The sequence below is a fragment of the Stegodyphus dumicola genome, chromosome 6 (genome assembly GCF_044657685.1).
Source record: "Stegodyphus dumicola isolate Sdum_Otavi_A_Nest chromosome 6, ASM4465768v1".
Lineage (NCBI taxonomy): Eukaryota > Metazoa > Arthropoda > Arachnida > Araneae > Eresidae > Stegodyphus > Stegodyphus dumicola.
The window spans coordinates 69,801,131-69,822,875 of NC_140773.1; the positions used below are offsets into that span (position 1 = coordinate 69,801,131).

General features: G+C 33.9%; 1 protein-coding gene across 1 annotated transcript in view; it reads left to right on the top strand.

The window, feature by feature from the left end:
* Positions 1-21,745, top strand: part of LOC118191298 (macrophage mannose receptor 1-like) — a 95,365-nt gene that overhangs the window by 15,281 nt on the left and 58,339 nt on the right. The window contains exons 2-3 of the mRNA XM_035362106.2: positions 904-1,091; positions 8,318-8,480. Of these exons, the coding sequence (XP_035217997.1) occupies positions 904-1,091; positions 8,318-8,480 (351 nt within the window). The remainder of the gene's footprint in view (positions 1-903; positions 1,092-8,317; positions 8,481-21,745) is intronic.

Sequence of the window (21,745 nt, forward strand, 5' to 3'; positions counted from 1 at the left end):
ACGTAATACTATTATTAGTTTGACATTCACATATATAAAATTGAATCTGCTTACAAAGTTTATCTAATGGAACAAATAATTTTAATGTAACTTAATTTCAGTTATTTGAACGTTAAGGCTCTTCTGCCTTTTATGTTAGGAAGAACGGATTTGTAACAGATAGGTGGCTGAATACTGATAGCTAAGAAAGAAGAGTGACTGTTGTTCTTGACACAAGTATGCATCCACCTGGTCTATAGTCCTACAAAATAGCTCTATTTTACTGCTACCGAAGCTTCTTTTATGATAAAAGCAAATATCCTAAAAAGTTTTCTATATTGCCCCAGTAATTGTCATTGGGTCTTGTAACAACTAATCGCATTAAAATTTAAACTTTTTTTAGTTATAATTTTCTTTGTCTATTTGCTTTGCAACGTTTTGAAGTTTTAATTGCACACGTAATCGTCTGACATGCTTGCTCTGTGTACTAACAAGAAACTAGTCCACAGTAATCTATTAAATTATAGGTAAAATCCTAGGAGAGCCCACACCCTTGGCGGCAAACTGGAAAAGTGAGCACAGCTTTTCGCGTTTCTCAAAATTGTCAACTTAAAAATAACAAGTTAAAGAATTGCACAAACTCGGTATCCATGTACACATTCACCTTTAAAAAAAAAAAAAAAAAGAAAAAAAAAAAAAAGAAAAATTAGAGAATTGCACAAACTTGGCATTGTATGCTCCCTTGACTTTGTTCATGTACACATCGATACGCGCCATAACCAAAATCATTCGCGCCAAGGGTGTAGACTCTGCTAGGGTCCAATCAAATTATACAATCTCTCACACTCCTAATTGCTTGATATGTTTCTCTTATTGAAACATACTCTAATAGATATTGTTTTAATCTTCTGTGTCTTACTTTAGTTGCCTGGAGAAATTTCGAATATTGCGAAGGTACATCATGGATTAAATTCAAAGAAAATTGCTACTTGTTTGAAACGAAATCCCATAAACGTATTTCCTTCTACGATGCAGAAGATTACTGCCGCTCTCAAGGAGCCCATCTTTTGTCTATTCATTCTGAAGAAGAAAATGATTTCATTCTCAATACCGTAAGTACAGAAGCTATAAATTCTTTTAAATTCATCTCTTTTCGAAGCATTCCAGTTGTGAAATGACTCTCAGTAACTCATATTTTTAAAATCTGATAGAGAAAGATCTACGTTTGACACAAGAGTGAATAAAATTTTCTTCAAGAATTCATACCCGTTTGTATATATCCCAGGGCCTACCAGCGGTCGAGCGGTAAAGTCGCTGAACACTGGTAGTTCGGTCCGAGTTTCGAATCCCGCGAACGTGCTGGCTGTATGGGCGTTTTCGTGGTTTTCCCCATGTGTAATATGTATACGAGCCAGTTTCCCTTAGAAAGTCCTCCACAAAGGCATCCCTTCCCTTAGGCAGATAGTCCTAGTTGCTTTGCCGTAATTAAATCAACCAACCAACCAACTGTATTTCTAAAAACCAGTTATTTCTTCCAAAAACATCAGTACTTTCTTAATGCATAATTGTTGTAGCTCGCTTCACTCAGAATGCCCTGTAAGTATTTATTCGTTCAAGTTTCTTCTGTTTTTTAAAATAATAAATTGCGTATTAGTCTTTTACGAAAACAAACACAGCAGACATTTAAAACTCATGGAGTACGGACAATTTATTGCACGGCATTGCAAATAAATCCAGCATCATCGAGATTTTGCATAAAATGTGTAAAACGAATCCTTTTTTTACAATATACAAATGCAGTCTATTATATTATTTCAATAATGTGTTTGATGATGATGAGATCAATTTTAATGAAGCTTGACAGATCCGTTTTTCTACAAAACTGGACAAATAACCATCACAGGAAACTGAATGATATTTTGATTTGCAAATTTAAAGAATCGACTGAGAATGAGAAAAATCAAATTTCCTGTTGTTAAAATCTTATTTTCAAAGTTTCTTAAGTTTGAAAAGAAGGGGGGAAAGTGAATAAATATATGAAGAAGGATAGTGTTATGTCAGTATTATAATTTTCAAATTACTCGATCTCTTAGAATATAGATAAAAGAACTATTAAAATTTTGAGATCTATTATATTTTCAGCAACATGCAATAATTTGTGACCTCGGCATCCCTGTTTTCATGCAGGCATAGTACCATCGTATGATCAAATCAAATGATTGTCTAGAATAACATTGTTACACGCTACAAGGTTCATAGCTCTTAAATAACCAAGCCTGGTAAACTGGAAAACATGAACCTGAGGTGAATAACATTCTTTACACATAAATATAAGGAGTTTAAAACACCTCGAGGAAACAGAGATAAGCGAAATTTTCTTTAACACGCGAGAATATCGCAAATCATAAAATTGCTCACATAGCAAAGCAATAAGCTTAAAAGTACCGCTTAATTGGGACACCGCTTAATCGGGACAGCCGCTTATTTGGGACTAATCTCAAAGAACAGATACCAAACTAAGAAGCCAATAGAAAATTTATATGTTTAATTGGGACAACATTCCGCTTAATTGGGACAGTAAATTTAAGATCGCAGTACATATTACAAGTTTGTTACGGAGCGTTGTCTTACAGCTCATTGCGCATGCGTTGCCTTACAGCTGATTGTGTATGCGTTGCATCACAGGCGAGCGCAAGGGCGTTCTTATTCAGTTACCATTACACCTCGTACATGACGACTGTTTCGATTGTTGCATATTTATTCACTCACAATACACATCGTGCGTGAACAGTGCATAAACTTATTGTTCAAAAATTTAACCCTTGCCAAAATGCCAAGAAATGATTTGACACTTTCTAGCAAAATTGCTTTGCTAGATAAAATAAAAAGCCAGCCACCTAATACAAGTTATCACCGGCTCGCTGAGATAACTGGAATACCAACATCTACCATATCGCGTGTCTTACGACAAGAAAGTCAACTGCGTTAGGAATTGGTTTTAGAAGAAGGACAAGCAGGAACATCCAAAAGGAAACGCGAGGGGAAGGATCCAGACGTCGAAGAAGCACTAGATCAATGGTTTTCTATTGGATCAATGGTTTCTACGACAATTTTCTATTGTTAGTGGCAGAGACGTAAATATCAACGGCCCCATATTGAAGGCGAAGTCAGAGGAGTTAGCTAAAAAACTGGGCCGCAATGATTTCAAAGCGACTGACGGGTGGTTATCGCGATGGAAAACAAGACACAACATTAAATTTAAAAAAGCGCTCGGTGAAAAGGGCAGTGCCGACAAGGAAAGTTCCGAACAGTGGAAAACTACGAAAATTCCTACTTTTTTAGAGAATTTTTGTGCTGATGAAACCGGCCTCTATTATCGTGCTACGCCAGACGGTTCCTTATGCTATAAACACATTGCACTGACTGATTATAAAAAGGCGATGGACCGCATTACTTTGTTATGCTGTACAAATATGTCAAGTACTGACAAACGAAAACTACTGATCATAGGAAAAAGTGCTAGACCTCGATACTTTAAGGGGTTGAGCATGGAGGACTTACCAGTGGAGTACCATGCAAGCAATAATTCGTGGATGACTTCTGAAATTTTTCGAAATTGGCTTATCAGTTGGGACCGAAATTTACAACATAAAAAAAGAAAAATTTTGCTGATTGTTGACAATTGTGTGGCACACCTTCATTTAGACAATCTACAAAATATACAGCTGGAAATTCTTCCTCCTAATACCACATCTTTAATGCAACCAATGGACATGGGAGTAATAAAAAATTTTAAGACTTTGTATAGTGGGAAATTGGTTAATTACATATTAGAATCCATTGATGAAAATTTACTAACAACTCCCACAACAGCCGGAGAGATAAGTTCAAAAATTTCCCTTTTGCAAGCAATACAGTTTGTCGCTGATAGTGGGCGAGCTATAAAAGCCACTACAATACAGAACTGTTTTACTAATTGTGGCTTTAAACCCCTAGAAATTTCCGAAAATTTAAGCAACGAAGAAAATGAGGATAGGTTGCAAGTTCCTATTTATATTAACTATGAAGAATTTCCAACAACAGATAACAATTTACCATGTTACGATGATAATGAAAACTGTGAGGATTCAATCGTAGAAGGTATTAAATCAAAACATGGAAAATTAGACGAAGGTGGCGATGATGATGATGAGTCACCTGTGCCTGTGACTAACCAGGAAGCAAAAAAATGTATTGCCACGTTACAGCGTTATTTTATGCAGGAAGGAAATGAAGGGAGCCCTGCAAACGCACTGAATATCTGCGCTGATTTTGTAGAAAAGAAATGCTACAAAAACAAAAAAATAGACTACACTTGACTCATTTTTGTAATTTTAATTTAGAATTTTAGATTCATATTAATTTTAGATAAATATTAATACATAATTTTCCCATTTGTAATTTACATTTATTAAAATTATTGAAAAAATATGTATTGTTTAATTTATTACCGGTTATTGGTCTTAGTTTCCAAAACCAAATAAATTTATTTAAAAAACCGTGAAATTCGCTTAATTGGGACAAAATGCCCTGTCCTAGTGTGTTCCAATTAAGCGGAATCGACTGTATTACAGTCTGTAATAGTTCTAGCAGCATGTTAGGTTAGATTACTAATAAAGTATTCAAGGTTGACCATCCTAGAGGAAGTTTTCTGAAGATTTATCAGAAACTAATTTGTAGTTCTGTTAATAATTGTAGCAATTTAGTGCGTTTCATTAACACTGGACCTAGAACAAACTACTACATTATTCATTTAAGTCCAAAACAGTAGAATATTATGAAATTCTGATAGCATAATTTACTGCTAGGACGAAAATATTGTTTTGGGGTGCAAACCATTCATAACGCACAACTGATACGCATTAAATAATCATACAAAAAGCTCTAAAATAACATCAGATGTAACCAAATTAATGTAGTATAATCTAGTCTAAACTACTTGACGTAACCTAGAACTTCACGGGGACTCAGGTTCTATTGCAGCAGAATATTTTTATCTTGTTGAAAGCATTACTGAAATCTTAGAGAGAAGTTGGTCCTAGAGCTTCAAAAATAATTTTGCTGGAACCTTCTAAAATATTGACAACTTGGCCAGATACCAGCAAATGCTACAAAAGCTTCTGTCCATAATTATGATTCTTTTGAAGCTGTCTTTTAAATCCAATGCTAGTCGACACAGAATTAAAAAGCCTAGGAAAAAATATGTGAAATAAGCACATGGAAACAGAATACTTGGCTACAGGTTCGTCATTAAATAAAGTGACCGATAAATTATCGTAGAAAATATGTTAAATAGATAAATAAATAAAAAGATAAAAACAATATACAGCACAAAAAATGCATGAAAACCAAAACACAAGTAAAGAAACATTGTATCAATTTTCGACAATGAAAAACTTAAAGGATATAAGATAATAAAAAAGAAAAATAAAGAAATTCATTATTAGGCAAGGCAAAATCAGTAATTCAAATCAAATGCATAATACATAGAATTATAATTACAGTTTATTAATTACAATAATTATATTAATGTTTATAAAAAATATTTGTTAAATATATACTTTAGTTTCCCTGAAGCAGATGTACTATAAATTTCACCAATAAGAAATTATTAACACATACCTGTATGTAAACATACATACCTGTATCTAGATAATTAAGAAATATGTAATTTTGCTTTTCAATGACTTAGCTTAATAATCAGTTGTTTTAATTGAAAGACAAATTAAAAGTCTTACAGCCCATTGAATTACAGTGAAGTGAAAAAGCTATCAAAATCAGAAAATTACCACTTATTTTTTTAAATTTAATATCAAGCTCTTGCCTATTTGACACTGACCTCTCCTAAGGCCAGAAGATATAGTCATTTTATAGGCGGCCGTATAGGCACCGTATAGGCGGCCACCGTTGCCTCCTATGAAGGGACGGACAGTTACAACCATGCCTTCTCCGGGATTCGAACCCAGGTCCTTCCTTATCGCTTTCGGCGACCCTATCCACTATGCCGTCTAGGTGGCTACCAAGCCATTATGTGTAAAAGTGAATTTACGAAAAAATAGAAAATGCTGTTAAAAGCTGTTATTACAAAAATAAAACTTGATTAAAATAAATTTAGGGATCAAAATCTTATAGCCCATCGAATGACATCATCTCTGAGAACTTGCAACTAGCCAAGTCATGTCATGTAGATGTCATAGCGTAACAAAACAATAATAAAAAAATTCAAATCTATAGCCGCTTGTAATATAAAAAAAGTTTTATTAAAAAAGTGTGAATATCTTTTGGGAAAAAAGTTCACTTTTTGATAAATTATTAAGCTATTCAAGGAACATAAATTAAAGAAATTAAATTTTGTTAAAAGTAAAATCAAATTTTGTTAATTAATAGCACTGACCAGCGTTTCTCAAATTTTCTTTAAGTGGGAGCCACTTGTATAAATTAGAATGTTCTGCGAACCACCTTACTCTTATCTCGTATGAAAGAAATTTTATAGCCTATTTTACTACTCCCTGCTTAAACTTTTAAAATGTAACTAATTAAAGTTGATTTAATTTCGTATTTGTATTAAGTAATTATTTAATAAAAGAAAACTTATATTCCTTTTTAATAATTTGATGTTATTAGAATTTGTATAATCTTTCTCTTACTAATTTTTTCAGTCTTGGGAGTCAGTCTTTAGTCAGTCTTGGGAGAAAAATATTAGAAGATCCACAATAATTTATCTCTCAGGTTTTTCAACTAATATGGAATACGCAGTTAACATGAATTTTACTTTTTGTCTTTTTCGAAAATCTAGGAGGACTACAACGGCAGATCTTGTCAAATGTAAATTAGTTCATTTGACAAGATCTGCCGACTCTTTATCTGCAAATTTTATGACTTAGGATACCAGAATTTTAGATAAGGCTTTTATTTCTTTGGGTATATTGAATCTATTAGCCACAAATAATAAATAAAAAATATAGCGGTATGTATTTAAAGCACCTAAAAATCTAACTGAAGTATCGACATCAAAGTTCAAGTTATATCATAAGCTTTCATTTCCTATTTTTTTAAGGCAGTTTTTAATACAGAATATAAAGGGTGATAGAAAAATCGGGAATATCACGGTAAGAAAGTAAAATCTGCTGATTTATTGCGCAGACAGCCTAATTACCAATATTTATTACCTTATGTTATACAAGCTCAGCATGAAACCGTGCCTTTAAAACATATGTTCAAAATGGTAACTGTTAAAAATTTTATCAACTTTATACTCTTAAAATTTTTAGATCACTAAAGTAAAAATTCACTTACCTTCTAAAGGGCTGACCTGAACTGCCTTGCTTTCTTTTCGATATCCGCGTCTATACTGAAATTCTATTCACAGCGGAACACTACTATAAATTTTTTTAAAGAAATTTTAATTAACATGTAAGATATTTACAAGTTACAATCTATACAAACATTATTTTTCTATTATATACAGAGACGGTCTATCATTTCGACTTCTGTTAGACGCGTCACCCGTTCAACTAACTACTTTTTTGTCTCTTTCGCCAGAGGGCGTTCGTGGAGTTATTAGCACACAGACGTGATAGTAATGTAATGTTATTCAGTAATGCACGTACATACTGTTTGCCATATTTGACGCCACTTTATGGAAGCAACTATATGCAGATGTTTTTAATCGCCATCTGAATGTTCCTGCTTAGGTCCTCCATTGTATGTGGGTTGTTTTAATAAATCTTGCGTGTATGTACGCTATGTGTTTCTTAACCCGGTTTCTTCAGCTCCTGTACCAGGGAATATGATATAGACGAAAGTATACTTTTCATCGTTTTCCTGAAATCTTCCGTATGCAGTCATTGATAACGTAGCTTCATTCTGTCGACTTCGAAACTTCCGCCAATTTAACTCAAGTATAATTCCTAAACTTTTTTTGTCTGCAACTGAACCACATTCCTGAAAATTGTCCATTAATCTTGTTATCGTCGAACTGTTAGACACTACCGCATCCATATATTTCTGATTAAACGTCTACAATATGTACGTAGAAACAACTGGCGAAATACTGTGCAGCAATGAAAATTCGTTGCTTTGGAAAAAACGGTGCTACTGCTTAATTATACCAACACAGCTCTAATACAGACGTTCAATCATTGCTCCTAGAGTGACATTTAGCCACTATTATAACTTCGTTCAATTTTTAATAAGACAATTACTTGATGTGCGCGATTTTCTGACCTCTCTGTATCTGCGATGATTTTGTATTGCTTTCTTTTTCTCCAAATGAATCCGTCCTAATATTTTTATATAGATGGATAAAGGAAGGTTTGGTGGTAGACACTGGATTGGACTCAATATACTCGCTGGAGATGACAAGCCTCAATGGTCTGATGACTCTCCGGTGGATTTTCAGAAACGAGTACCAAAAGATTTCTTCGTGAATGAAAAATGTTTCATAGTATTCCTTGAGAAAAGTAATTATCATTTCTAATGAAATTTCTCTTATTTTCGAGTATTTACTTTAACCTTCCAAGGGCGGTAAAATTCGACGTAGAAAAGATGATTTCCAATTAATTACATAAAAAAAAAAAAATCCTCTCAACTCCTGATGAATCCGATTTCGTTTTCTGCGATATATTTTCTTTCTCGAATTCCTTAAAATCGTAATACTCTTTGCTCTCATATCCCCGATTTCCTGTCCTGTCTAATTGACAGGGGGAAAATAGCAATCCTTAGCATTTAGGTTTATGCTACACAGCCGCGCTCGCCGCTCTTGCATACTGGCTATATGACTGGTATGTAAAATCTCAGGCGAAGTCTCATATAGATTTCTATTATCCCATCTCATAAAGGATTTGTTAAATTAAAGCTTTCAGAAAAGAATCATAATAGTTCAACAAAAATTAACACAGTTTATTATAACAATTTAAACAAAGGCGCGATTTTACTTTACAAGTGACGTAAAATTTTATAACGTGTTCAATGTATTATTGGTTTCTATTGGACCAAAATTTGATTTGGTGGCAGAATACGGCATAAACAGAATAACGAGAAAAATCAATTTGTTCTTGAACGTGTTAAATGAATTTAACGCTGTATGGTGGAAATCATTTCATCTAGTGACTTAAAACATCAGTCAACCATATAAAAGCATGCTGAGTTTTTTCACTGCAAATCTTAGGCCTTTCTTTCTAAATTTTTTTTTACAAATAAATAAATAAATTAATTTTAAAAACTTAAAATTCAGAATTTTTTGAAAATAAATGTTCAATAATAACTGATACAGCTAAATATTTTCTCAGTGAAATATATATATATATATATATTATATATATATATAATTACAAAACAATTTCTTTAAAAACGAAATATAAATATGCCTAGTATTTTCGCCTTTTAAGCTGCAGAAAATTTTCATTAAAGACATAAAGAAATTTAGAACTAATGTTTTACAAAGACGAAATTCTGAAATTCATAATTGTTAAATTTCAGCTAATCTAATGAGTGCAACAACGAATTTAATAAATGTAGAAACCAAAACTTTTAAACAATTAATATCCCAATTCAAAAAAATTCCTTAAAGAATTATACGGTCCTTCAATCTGTATAGTGACATTTAGTAAAGGTTTATATTCATTCTAAATAAAAACACAAAATGTTAACCCCCTAACGATAAAAATTAACCTAGCTATTTAATTTTAAAGTTTCCATCGTCTTCTAGTGTTTATCCAAATTGAAGAGTGAAATATTTAAATAGAAGAAGGAAAAAACTAGAAAGGAAATTTAAGTTTCTGATATTAATAGATTAAGTGACAAGCATTGCTGTGCAAATTGGGGGTGAAACATTTTTTATAAATACAAATTTTTCCAATAAAGAGGTCTTTTTTCCACAGCCTTACAGATTTCCGAGTTCTAAAAAGTAGGGGCAGACTTTAGTATTGACATATCGCCAATTATAAGAATCTAATCTTAACATTATCTGCATTAATTAAAGTAGAAAACTATTTTAGAATATTTTTTCTGTGATTATTAGATTATAGTCGTAAAAAGTGATAAGTCTACGAGTGAATATTATTAATACATTTCTACCATTTAAAAACCTTAATATTTCTCGCGTGAAAATGCATTCGTAACGTAGCAAAATTGTGAAACAAAGAATGTGACGTCCTAGTGAATGCAAACACTGAATTACGTTAAAGATCAATTTCGAATTATTCTAATTTATATTTAAACCGACCCTTCTAAAGAAGTTGTGAAATATGGCAAAAATTCGAAATTTTAAAATTAAGTATATTTCGGTCGGTTTTTGTAATATGATAGACAAGCGTTTTGTGGTTTATTTCTTATAATAGTTATAAATTTTTACTCAATATAACTACAGAGACCGGGAGATAGTATAAAAGGTTAGATTTCGCATTATTTTAAAAATTAATTTTTTAAAGTTAAAAAAGCCAAAACATGAATACTTGTGTTATTTAACACATTTTTGCAACTATAAGTATTTGGTTGGCAAGAAAGTAATTTCGGTTTGCACCATTATTTATATTTTTGTATATATTTATATTATAAATATTATATTTATGTATATTTTATGAATTACACTTAATTTAAGTTAAATATTAACAAATTCTAAATTTTAAATTAAAAAAAATGGTTATACAATAAACGTCACAATGATAATGAATGTCATGCACAATTATGAGCACACGCATAATAAAATAACTATATTGATCATTAAAGCAACTATATCTCATATTTCAACGTTTACTTTTTCGAATTTCCAACGCGATCTTTGTTGCACATGACTTAAGTAATCCAAATGCCGTTTTCGCCAAATGCTCTGAAATAATTTACTTATTTTTTCCCATTTGCTAAGCCTGTTCTCGTTAATGGTCGTTAAATCTGGCTCAATTACTCAATTATACGAGTAATTGACCTCCCAATGAGAAAGCGGGGAGAGGTCAGTCCATTTAGATGCTCGATGTCAGCAGTCATTGGAACCAAAAGTCTACAATTTAACAGTCCTTCTATTCGTTCAGTTAAGAGTAAAAACCCTTCATACGTTAATTTTTGACTCCCTAGGACTCCTTTACAATAATATTTAAAGGATTTAACACCTGCCGGCAGGCCTCTGAAATTTGGAGCTCAAGGAGGAGATTAATGTCAGTCAATATTCTTTGAATTTATATATTTTGACAAAAGATTATGTGACTGATTTCCCATTTTGAACATCTTTTTTAGCTCTGCATTTGCTCCTATAAAGTTTTTCACATTGTCTGTGTACAGATCAATGCATTTCCCTCTTCTGGATTCAAATCGCTTAAGTGCAGCTACGAAGGCAGTTGAAGTGAAATCTGTGACGAATTACAAATGTATGGCTTTGGTTACAAAATAGATAAAAATACGTACATAAATTTTGTTATATATCCACTTTCTCTCTTTCTTGCATTTAATATAGAGAGGACCACAGTCTCCACCAGACTTTTATATCTAGTACAGAAAGCACCACAGAATAATATTGAATGGATAGTTTTGAACAATTTGATCACTTGGCAAGTTACCCATTAATTGTTGTGTTGAACTTATTTATAAAGTCAATTGCACACTTATGCACAGTTTTTCTACACAGTTTCTTCTTTCTTTCTCCTTTTCATTACCCAAAACAGTTTCCCTTATGTAAGTATTATAAATTAGGTCCTCTACGTAAATATTATACATGATAATATTCTGTAGCGTTTCCCTTAGTTCACTAACCAGTCATTTTAATTTTGGTACCTTTTCTGAATTCCATATTTCCCTCACATTTCCTCGCCAGGATGCAAATTCAGCGGACGAAAGAAAGTATTTAAACGGGTTAAACGAATAAGTTTAGACAGAGCGTGATTTCGCATTTCGCTAGTATAGCGCACATTTGCTATTTTTGTCCTGTAGTTGTTAACTTAGTAGCGGTACGCATTCTGGCTGTTTACTTAGTTTATCGCTGGTGTAGGTTGCTGAGTCAGCCTGTTAGGTTAAATTAAATTCTGAAGTCTAGCACTATTTCTTATCTTTCGAATTTATTTTAAATTTACCTTAAGTCTCAGCGTAGTTAGGTGTTTTTGTGAGCATGAAGTCCGTGCCTTTTTATTAAAGAGTTGTGATAAATAAAAGGGTTATTTACACCCTTTCCCTGCTGTATTCATTTTCACGACTGTGCGAGAAATCGCCAGGCTATACTTTGAGATCTAAACACCTTGTATGATAGCAAAAAAAGGTTAGATCTTATAATTCAACTATAATTTCAGTTAACTCGTGAGTGGATGGTAGAATAATTGAGAATTTTTTTACCATAATTTACATCACTCTGTTCAAGTCCACCTAATCTTAAAATTCCATCTTCATCAATTAATGGATGCAAATTATTAACTCTTTGAACTTACTACCCCGTTTTTCCAAATACAGATTTCGCTAAGAAATGATTTTTTCTGTATTAATCTGATTCATATTTTCTCACCTTTACCAATTTCTTTTGTTGAGAAGGTTCATCCTAGCCTTTCCTTTTTTTCGATAATTTCTCATAAACCTCAAAATAAAGCTTAAAACTCGAACAAGTTTAGAGTAACTATTACATATAGCAAGAAAATGAGAAACAAATATATTACTAATAAGACAAAATGTTTTTAAGTAAGAGTCAGCTTTACTGAGTTTTTCAAGTTTACCAGAAGATGGATCACAGCATCCGGAATATCTATGTTAGGATATTCTTCCATAACAAGGAATTCGGGTCCACAAAACCACAGATTACAATGAACAAGTCTGTCAGGTTCTACTCCACGTGAGATCAAATCTGCAGGATTACTTTACAGAGAAACATATCTCGATTCTGCACACCTGACATCACTTGAATGGTTGTCACTCTGTTGGCCACAAAAGTTTTTAACTGGTTGGCATCCTTGCTTTTAATCTTCACAGCATAATCATTGAATCACTCCAATAATAGGGAGACATTATGTTCAGTTTTAATGCTACTTGCACCTTTTAATCAGTTTTACTAGGACAATCGTTGTACAAAATTCAAGACGCAGCAGACTTTATAGGTGCGACTCTGAATTTGCTCGCAATCAACCTTGTCTTCATTTCTCTATTCGCACTGACTGATATGGCATATATTACTGTCCCATAAGCCAATTCAGAGCTGCCCGTGGATCCATGCAACTCAATTACTGCTTCTATTATGACGCATGTCTCAGTCATCATGTTATTTATTGTACGTAAGGACTTCATAAACCTTTGCCACTCTTTTTGAGTTTCTTCTGGTAAAACATCATTCCAATCTATCTTCAGAAGCCACAACGTTTGCATAAATATCTCTCTCTGCCTTTGATATTATAGGACCTAGCAGTTTCAATGGGTCAAATAAATGCGCTATCGTTGACAATACAGTTCTCTTAATGTGCTCAATTACATCCTCATGCTTCACCTTAAATTAAAAATGGTCTTCCTTCGGATGCCAAAGACTTCTAATGTTTTGGTCTTTTCAGTTTTTAAAATATTATATTTTCTCCGTTATATTGGAGTGAGTTTAACGAGTCTCCTTTAACTATAGGACATGAAACGTTGAATACCATCCTAAGCTTAGAATTTCTCTACACATCTAAATGGGGAATAAAGTCTCAAAAAGTCAGAAAATGCTCTTCACTTTTATTATTTTTATTACTTTGATAGCCTCCCTTTAAGCAACTTCTACCTCCCAAAACTTTCTCGTTGTTTGTTTTAAGTCATCTGTTGCTTTCATTAACCCATAATGTACACGGTTTTATTCTTCTCGTGTAGCGCTTCGTTATACATTCCAGTTTTAACATTTCAAAGAAACCCTCAGCTCCGAAAAGCATCTCTATACTTTCTGGTAAATTAAAATTCTCACCAGCTAATTTTATGTTACAAAATCGTGCATTTTAATATGCTGCATTTTCCTCAGCGGAAAACATTTGTCGTCGAAGCGCAAAAGGAAATTCAGAAGGATTCCCGCGCTCCAGATCCCCCCCACAGGAAGTAGCTTCTCAGATGTCTTCGCGCACCGCCTCCTACGCCCGAAAGAATTTCGGAACTGTTTTGCTGGTGTAATTTACATCAGGAACAGAGACGATGAACTGTGTCCTTGCAGAGCTATCATTGATAGCGGTTCGATGTATGACTTCATGATTGTTAAATGTTCAACCAGACTTTGTTTAGATCACGAGAAAATTAACGTTTCGGTTTCTTGCTTTGTAGGGTTTATATTTATTTTGCTAACATTTATTTTAAGTTTAAACTATCTTTCCTGTCAAGCCTTACTTTCCCCTGGAATTGCTAATGCCAAAGTATGTAAATTTTAGTAGAACGCGCAAGGATTCAAATTGTCAGCGGAAGTAATCTGAGTTAAATAGAAAGGAAACGAGTTCGAAAGTGTGCTTTCTTCCTTCACGAGCGTGGAGGTGGCTAGTTAGAAATTGAAGAACCATGCGTTTCGGCCTGTGTGCTTGCCTCGGCAGATTGTTAATCTTTCAACGTAATATTCACAAGTTTGCTGAATTATCAGCGGTATTTTAAATCGCGGTGAGGTTAGTTACGTTTAGACAGCCTCGTAGTTAGTCACTTGTTATTATACTTTTTTGAGTTTCTTATTTTTATTTTACCGCCGGGTCGGCGTACTTTGTGAGCGTCAAGAGCACACATCTGTAATTTCTAAAGTTGAATAAAAAGAGACTTTAAACCCTTCTCAAGACTTTGTCTACTTTCCAGTTCTCAGCAGTCACCACTATTGTTGCGTGCAGGTTGGAAGCGCGCAACATTACAGCTTAAATGATAGAACTTTCAATATAAAACAAAAACTTAATTCCACTATCCTTAATAAAGAAGAAGAATATTACAGAAACTTAGAATTTTTAATAGTGCCTAAAATAACTAATATTACGCCTACCCAGAAATTGGATATTACATCCTTAGGAAATTTGGATTCTGTTCAACTTGCTGATCGTGAATTTTACAGACCTCGAAAGGTTGATCTGCTAATAGGTGCTGAAATCTTTTTTGATTTATTAAAATTCGAAAAGATTGCGCTGAAAAACTCTGGTCTTATACTTCAAAATTCAATATTTGGCTATATTATCAGCGGAAAAATTGATAACGTTACGAAACAAGAAAATTAAGCATATAAAGAATTTTTGGGAAATTGAAAGGATAGACGAAGATAAACATGTGAAGAGTCCGGAAGAATTGTTATGCGAAAGTCATTTCTTAAGCACACATTCTAGAGATGAAAATGGAAGGTATGTGGTCCAGATGCCTATGAAAAGCGAAGGACATTTATGTCTAGGAAATTCTAAAGATACCGCGTTAAAGAGATTAAATTCGTTATGGAGCAAACTGCTAAAGGAACCAAAATTACTATCCTTGTATCAAGAATTTCTCAAGGAATATGGAGCTTTAGGCCACATGAAAGAAGTACACGATGATGTAAATCAGGAACCATCATATTATATTCCGCATCATGGAATATATCATCCAGACAAAAGTTCGACAAAACTAAGAGTCGTATTTGATGCTTCTGCGAAGACATCAACTGGTACATCTTTAAATCAGCAGTTACTGAATGGAGGCATAGTACAGAAATATTTGTTTTCCATGATGATAAGATTCAGGAAACATACTTTCGCATTTCGCATTCATTGCTGATATAAAGAAAATGTATCATCAAATTTTAAAATTTTAATTGATCCAGACCAGAAAAAAATTCCCAAGAAGAAATCAAGACATCAGCTGAATACCGTTACATATGGCACTACTAGTGCCCCTTTCCTTGCTACTAGAGTCCTATGTCAATTAGCTGAAGATGAAGGAAAGGAATTCCCATTAGCGTTTTCAAACGCATTTCAAGATTTTTATATGGATGATGTTCTATCAGGAGCAGAAGATTTAGAAAAAGCTAAAGAACTGCACATTCAGTTAGTGAACCTCTTAAGTCGAGGAGGAATGAAGCTTTATAAATGGTTCGCTAATCACTGGATAATGTTAATACTAAGGCTGAAGATTATTCGTTTTCAAATGAAATGAAAAATGAAACGAAGGTGTTAGGTATTTTATGGTATCCAGATTCAGATGCTTTCACATTCAAAGTAACTACAAAATTGCATGATTGCTATACTAAGAGACACTTATCAGCTATTGCTCGAATATTTGATCCACTCGGTTTAATTGGACCAGTTATTACGAAAGCCAAAATTTTTTTGCAGAAGCTTTGGCTTCTAAAAAGTGGCTGGAATGATGTGCTTCCCGAAACGGAATCTCGTGAGTGGAAGAATTTCATCACGTCGATGCTTAAAATTAATGGTGTAATTATTAATCGAAAAATTTTGTCCAGAAACGCTGTTAAAATTGAACTGCGTGGATTTTCGGATGCTTCAGAATTAGCTTATGAAGCATGCATTTATGTCAAACGTATATTGCAATCGGGTTCCAGTTCAGTAGTTCTTTTGTGCAGTAAATCAAGAGTCCCGCCGTTAAAATCAGTTTATATCCCAAGACTGGAACTCTGTGATGCAGTGTTACTATCGCAGTTAATGAATAAGGTGCGAAAGGCACTTAAATTGAATTTAGATAAGATATATATGTGGTGTCGGAATTCTCCACATGTGTTAAAGACATTTGTAGTTAACCAAGTTACCAAAATTCAGCAACTTACCACGAGTTTCAATGGCAATACGTGAAGTCAGAAGAAAACCCTGCTGACTTGATTTCCAGAGGTGTTAGCCCAAATCAAATTGAACATCTTAAACTTTTGGTGGAATGGAGCTTCATTCTTAAGAACAGAAGTAGTTGATTTGTTCCTAACTGTGTCTTAGTCAGATTTAGATGAGATTTACCGTAAGGAACTAAAGCAGCTATCCAATCAAACTACTTCAGTGAATAATGACTCTCAGCTTGACTTTAATTCAACTCATTTGCAGAACTTTCTAGTCGAACCATTAACTAATGATCTATTTTATAATGTTCTAAATATTACAAATAACTATACTAAATTACTGCATACTGCAAGTTATATTTTCAGGTTCATTTATAACTGTCGGAACCGAGAAAAAAGAAGGGGAATTTTATCAGGAGAGGAAGTCGATGGGGCAGAGTTGTATCTGATTCAGGTAACTCAAAGTGAAATATTTATGGAGGATATTAAAAACCTGAAAAGGACATCTCAGGTTACAGGCAAAAGCTGTTTGAAATCATTGAATTCATTTTTTGATGAAAATCAGCTGCTAAGAGTGTTAGGACCTGTATGTCTTTTGACGTGCTTGGGAAATATAACATATCCTGAATAGGAACAGATAGCTTACTAAAGCTATGTTCCAGTATGTATGGAATGGGCGACACAAGCAGGAAGGTTATACTGAACCTTTTATTCTCTATTACTTTACAGATGCTCCCGTACTTCGGGATACAGAGACCAACCACTTGTGGTCTGAACGTAAAAATATAAAACTACTAACTAAAGCTCTAAAAGTTAACTTTGAATTAACTATACAATAACTATACAACACTAAGGCTGGCGTTTTTAAAAGGTTACGTAGGTAGTACGCAAACTGCTAAAACTACAATACGTTTTCAAATATCAAGAGGACCTTAAACCTCTGACCTTAAAGGCATGCAGCAACTGATTGAAAACTCGTAAGAATGCAGTAGCAAGCGGCTCTCTTCCTCTCTCTCTCCTTTCCTTTTTTCCTAGATGTTTTTCTTTCCGGGCGTGTGTTTAATTATCAAATGATATTCCTGTAATTTGAGTGCCCATCTTGTTAACCTTGGGGATAAGTTCTTCCCTGAATATAATCTAGTTACCGCCTCATGATCAGAATACACTGTTAGTGGCGCACTTCCAAAATAGACTCGGAACTTCTGCACTGCCACTTGGCGAATAAATGCCACTTGGCCACTAAAATGCACTTACCACTTGGCGAATTTTTTTCTCTCTCTCCCGTAGACAGGTGGTGGAGATTTAATTGGGGCGCGGGGTTCCGTTTTTACTTTCAGCTCTAGTTTCATGGTCAGCTTAAGGGACGCTTGGTTAAAATCAAGCGTTGCTTCGGCGTTTTAAAGAAAATCTATCTCTAAAATTATCTGTGCTTGCAGATTTCTTATGATAAAGAACATAAGGTTTACCTGCTCGTCCGTAATACGGACGTAGAGTGGTACTTTACCTATGCATTTATATCGTTCCCCCTTTGCAGCTAACATTTTTTCCTTTGAGAACATACAGACTCCCCGTGCACCACATATGTACAACACGGGGCTTACAGAAGTAAGTTAACTAGAACATTAAAGGTTACATGTATAAATAAACATTAAAAATTACATGCATAAATAAAGCGAACAAAAGCAGAGAACAGCAGTTTGGACTTCACGAAAACAGATAAATTCACTGGCCAAGTCACTCCGAACATTTTAAAATCGTTCTGTAAGCATAATCTAGGGCCATCAAATGTAGGGCACGAGAAAATAAAATGTTCCACATCCTGAGGAACTCTTTTTGAACATTCACATAAATTGTTTGATCGTAGATTAAAACGAAACAGATAACTTGCAAATTTACCGTGACCAGATAAAAACTGAGACACTTTAAAATTTAACGAGTGGAAAGACTCGGAATTCAGTCTATGGTAAATAGAAGGAAGGAACGTTTTGGTGACTTCAGCATTACAAGATGAAATGTATTCCTCATTCCACATAGCTAAAAGCTTTTTATAATGAAAGGACTTCCAATAACTCTTTAGAATGCTAATGTTGATATCAATGGGTAAATTTAAGGCATCTTTAGCTAAGAAATCAGCTCTTTCATTTCCGTAGAAACCATGATGAGCACGCACATAAGCAAAGCAGATATCAATACCTCTAATTCTAAGTGAACTAACAGTTACTAGGGTTTCGATAACTAATTTATCGCAGCTGGTAATACTGTTCAAAAGTTGAAGAGAAGAAAGAGAATCAGAACAAATAAGGTACTTTGAGGATGTTGTCCCATGATCCTGAATCCATTTGACGGCAAGATAAATGCACAGAAGTTCTGCTTGAAAAACTGTACATTCATTCCGTATACGGTGTCTAAGAAAACAAATCTCGAATGGCCTTCAAAAAGAACAAATGCAAGTTCATCTTGTTGTTCATCTTGCTGCCATCTGTAAAGAAAACCATATGAAAACTTATTTCAGCAGTCTCTTTATAATCGCAGAAATTTATGGGTTCTAAAAAAGCGGGATGAGGAAGATCAGTGAAGGGGAAAATTCCATTAATACAGTTGCCAATGACTCAAAAATATTATTCTTATATGCAATTTCAAAATCAATAGGCGGAACTCCTGCAAGAACAAAAGTAGCCTCATAGCTTAAGGTTCTATAACCACTAATAATACGAAGAAGAATTCTCCGTTGAATCTTTCTTAAATTTCTTTTGTTAACCTTCTTGGCAAGAACATGTCCCCAAGCACGACAGCCGTACGAAATGAAAGGTACAATACACTGCTTATACATGAGTTTCTTAACATCGTAGCTTACTCCAAAAGTATTTTTGGCAATTCGGTGAAAGCCATTAATAATTTTTTCACATTTAGCAGAAACGAATTCAATGTGCTTTTTCCATGTTAATTTTTGGTCAAGAATGACACCAAGATATTTAACATTTCCTACAAATTCCAACGGAGAATTATCGAGCATCAAAGAAGCAATATTTTGTTCATCAAACGTACTGGGAACAAGCATAGCTTTACTTTTTGAAGGATTGAAAGTGAGTTTATGAGAAATCGCCCAACTGGAGACAAAATCTAGAACTTCTTGTGCTCTCAAAAGAATGTTATTCAAAATCCTTCCTTGGAAAATTAATAGTAAGTCGTCTGCAAACGCAATTTTTAAACAACCGTCGAGATGACTTAAAAGATCGTTTATGATTATGTTCCAAACAGTAGGTCCGGATACAGAGCCTTGAGGACAGCCTTTTTCTAGAGAATAAACCTTAGCTTCGTTCCCAAGCTGAAGCTCAGCAGTCCTCTCGTTCAAGAAGCTTTTAAGAAGGTTATAGATATTATGTGGTATACCAGCATCTTTTAAAATTTTTAAGATGGATGGCCACCAAGCATTATCAAAAGCTCCTTTGAAATCCAGGAAAATAAGAAGTGTAGTATACTTCATTTTCTTCGCACACTGCAAGATATTACAAAGGCGAATAATGGCGTCTTCAGCGGACTTCCGAGGAGTAAATCCGAACTGAGAATCATTATAAAAGCATTTTTGTCTCAAATACCAATTTATTCTGTTAATGAAGAGAGTTTCAAGACATTTTCCCAAAGTAGGCAAAAGACTAATGCATCTAGGGTTCTTGTATCTAACGTTTTAGGAATCAAAACAACCCGAGCTCTCTTCCATTGTGCTGGAAAAACTGCTAATTGTAAACAAAGGTTGAAAAGTCTGTGTAGAATCTACCGCATGAAAGTGCTGTACCATTTCATTAGAAAGAGAGTCAAGCCCAGGTGATTTGTTCTTCTTGAGATTTTTAATAACACTGTTAACTTCTGAAGTAGAGAACGGACAGTCCATAAAAGAAATATAAGGTCCATCAGACTCAGTGCGCATAGTTCTATGAGAATTTCTATCATCACGCGCATTATCTCTTGGGAAATTCTTTGTCATTATAGCAACAATTGTATTACTCAAACTCGAAGTAACACTGCCATTCGGGAGTTTAATTCCCGAAATCTCAATCCTTTTCGCAAAATTGGTCTTAACCCCATACTTATATATAGATTTCCAGACATTGTGAACAGTAATAGTTGAGAGAAAATTTCTCCACGACTCAAACTTAGCATTAGCTAATTTAGCCTTGTACTTATGCCGCAATTCGAAATATTTAATTTTATAAATATTTTTAAGAAGACAGTTTCTTTCTCTCTGGAATCTACGCCTAGCAGCATTTACATGCTTTCTATAACAATCAATTTCCTTAGACCACCAAGGTACCCCATTCTTCTTACTTTTCTTCATCGGAATTGAAAGTAAAGCACAATTAAAAACAACTGTAGAAAGTCTGTTTACAACATTTTCTAATGCAATACAATCAGAGCAACTGCTAAGAAGGATATTCAAGTTACACAATTATCTCTTACAAAGTTCAGTAAATAAAAACCAGTTCGCTCTTTTTAAATTAAAAGTACACAAATTAGAAGATATAATCGGACGGCATAAAACAAGTTCAAAGATAATCATTTTATGGTCAGAAAGAGACTCTTCCTCAGATATATCCCAACCTTGAACGTATGGCAGCAGTTCTAAGCTACAAAGCGTAAGGTCAATATAACTTGAGCCTTGAGTGGAACAGAAAGTAGGTCCGCGATTTTCATTAAGTAGAAACAAATGATTCGCACTAATAAAATCACTAAGTTTCGTTCCTCTAGCATCAGTAATAGGACTATGCCAAATTGCTGATTTGCTATTCAAATCCATACCACATAAAAAATTGTATGGTTTCTTCATCGTTAAAATTTGTGAAATTTTCAATAGTTCTATGTCAATATTAGTTTGGGGCTCGAAATAAGTGGAACAAATAGTCAAGTCAGATCCATTGATTTTTATATCTAAAACAACAGTATTATAAACTGTATGATTTAAGTCCAAAAAAGGAGAAAGATTCTGGTTGCGAACAATAACAGCAGACTTGACAACTTCTGCTTCGGAATCATAGTAAACTTTAT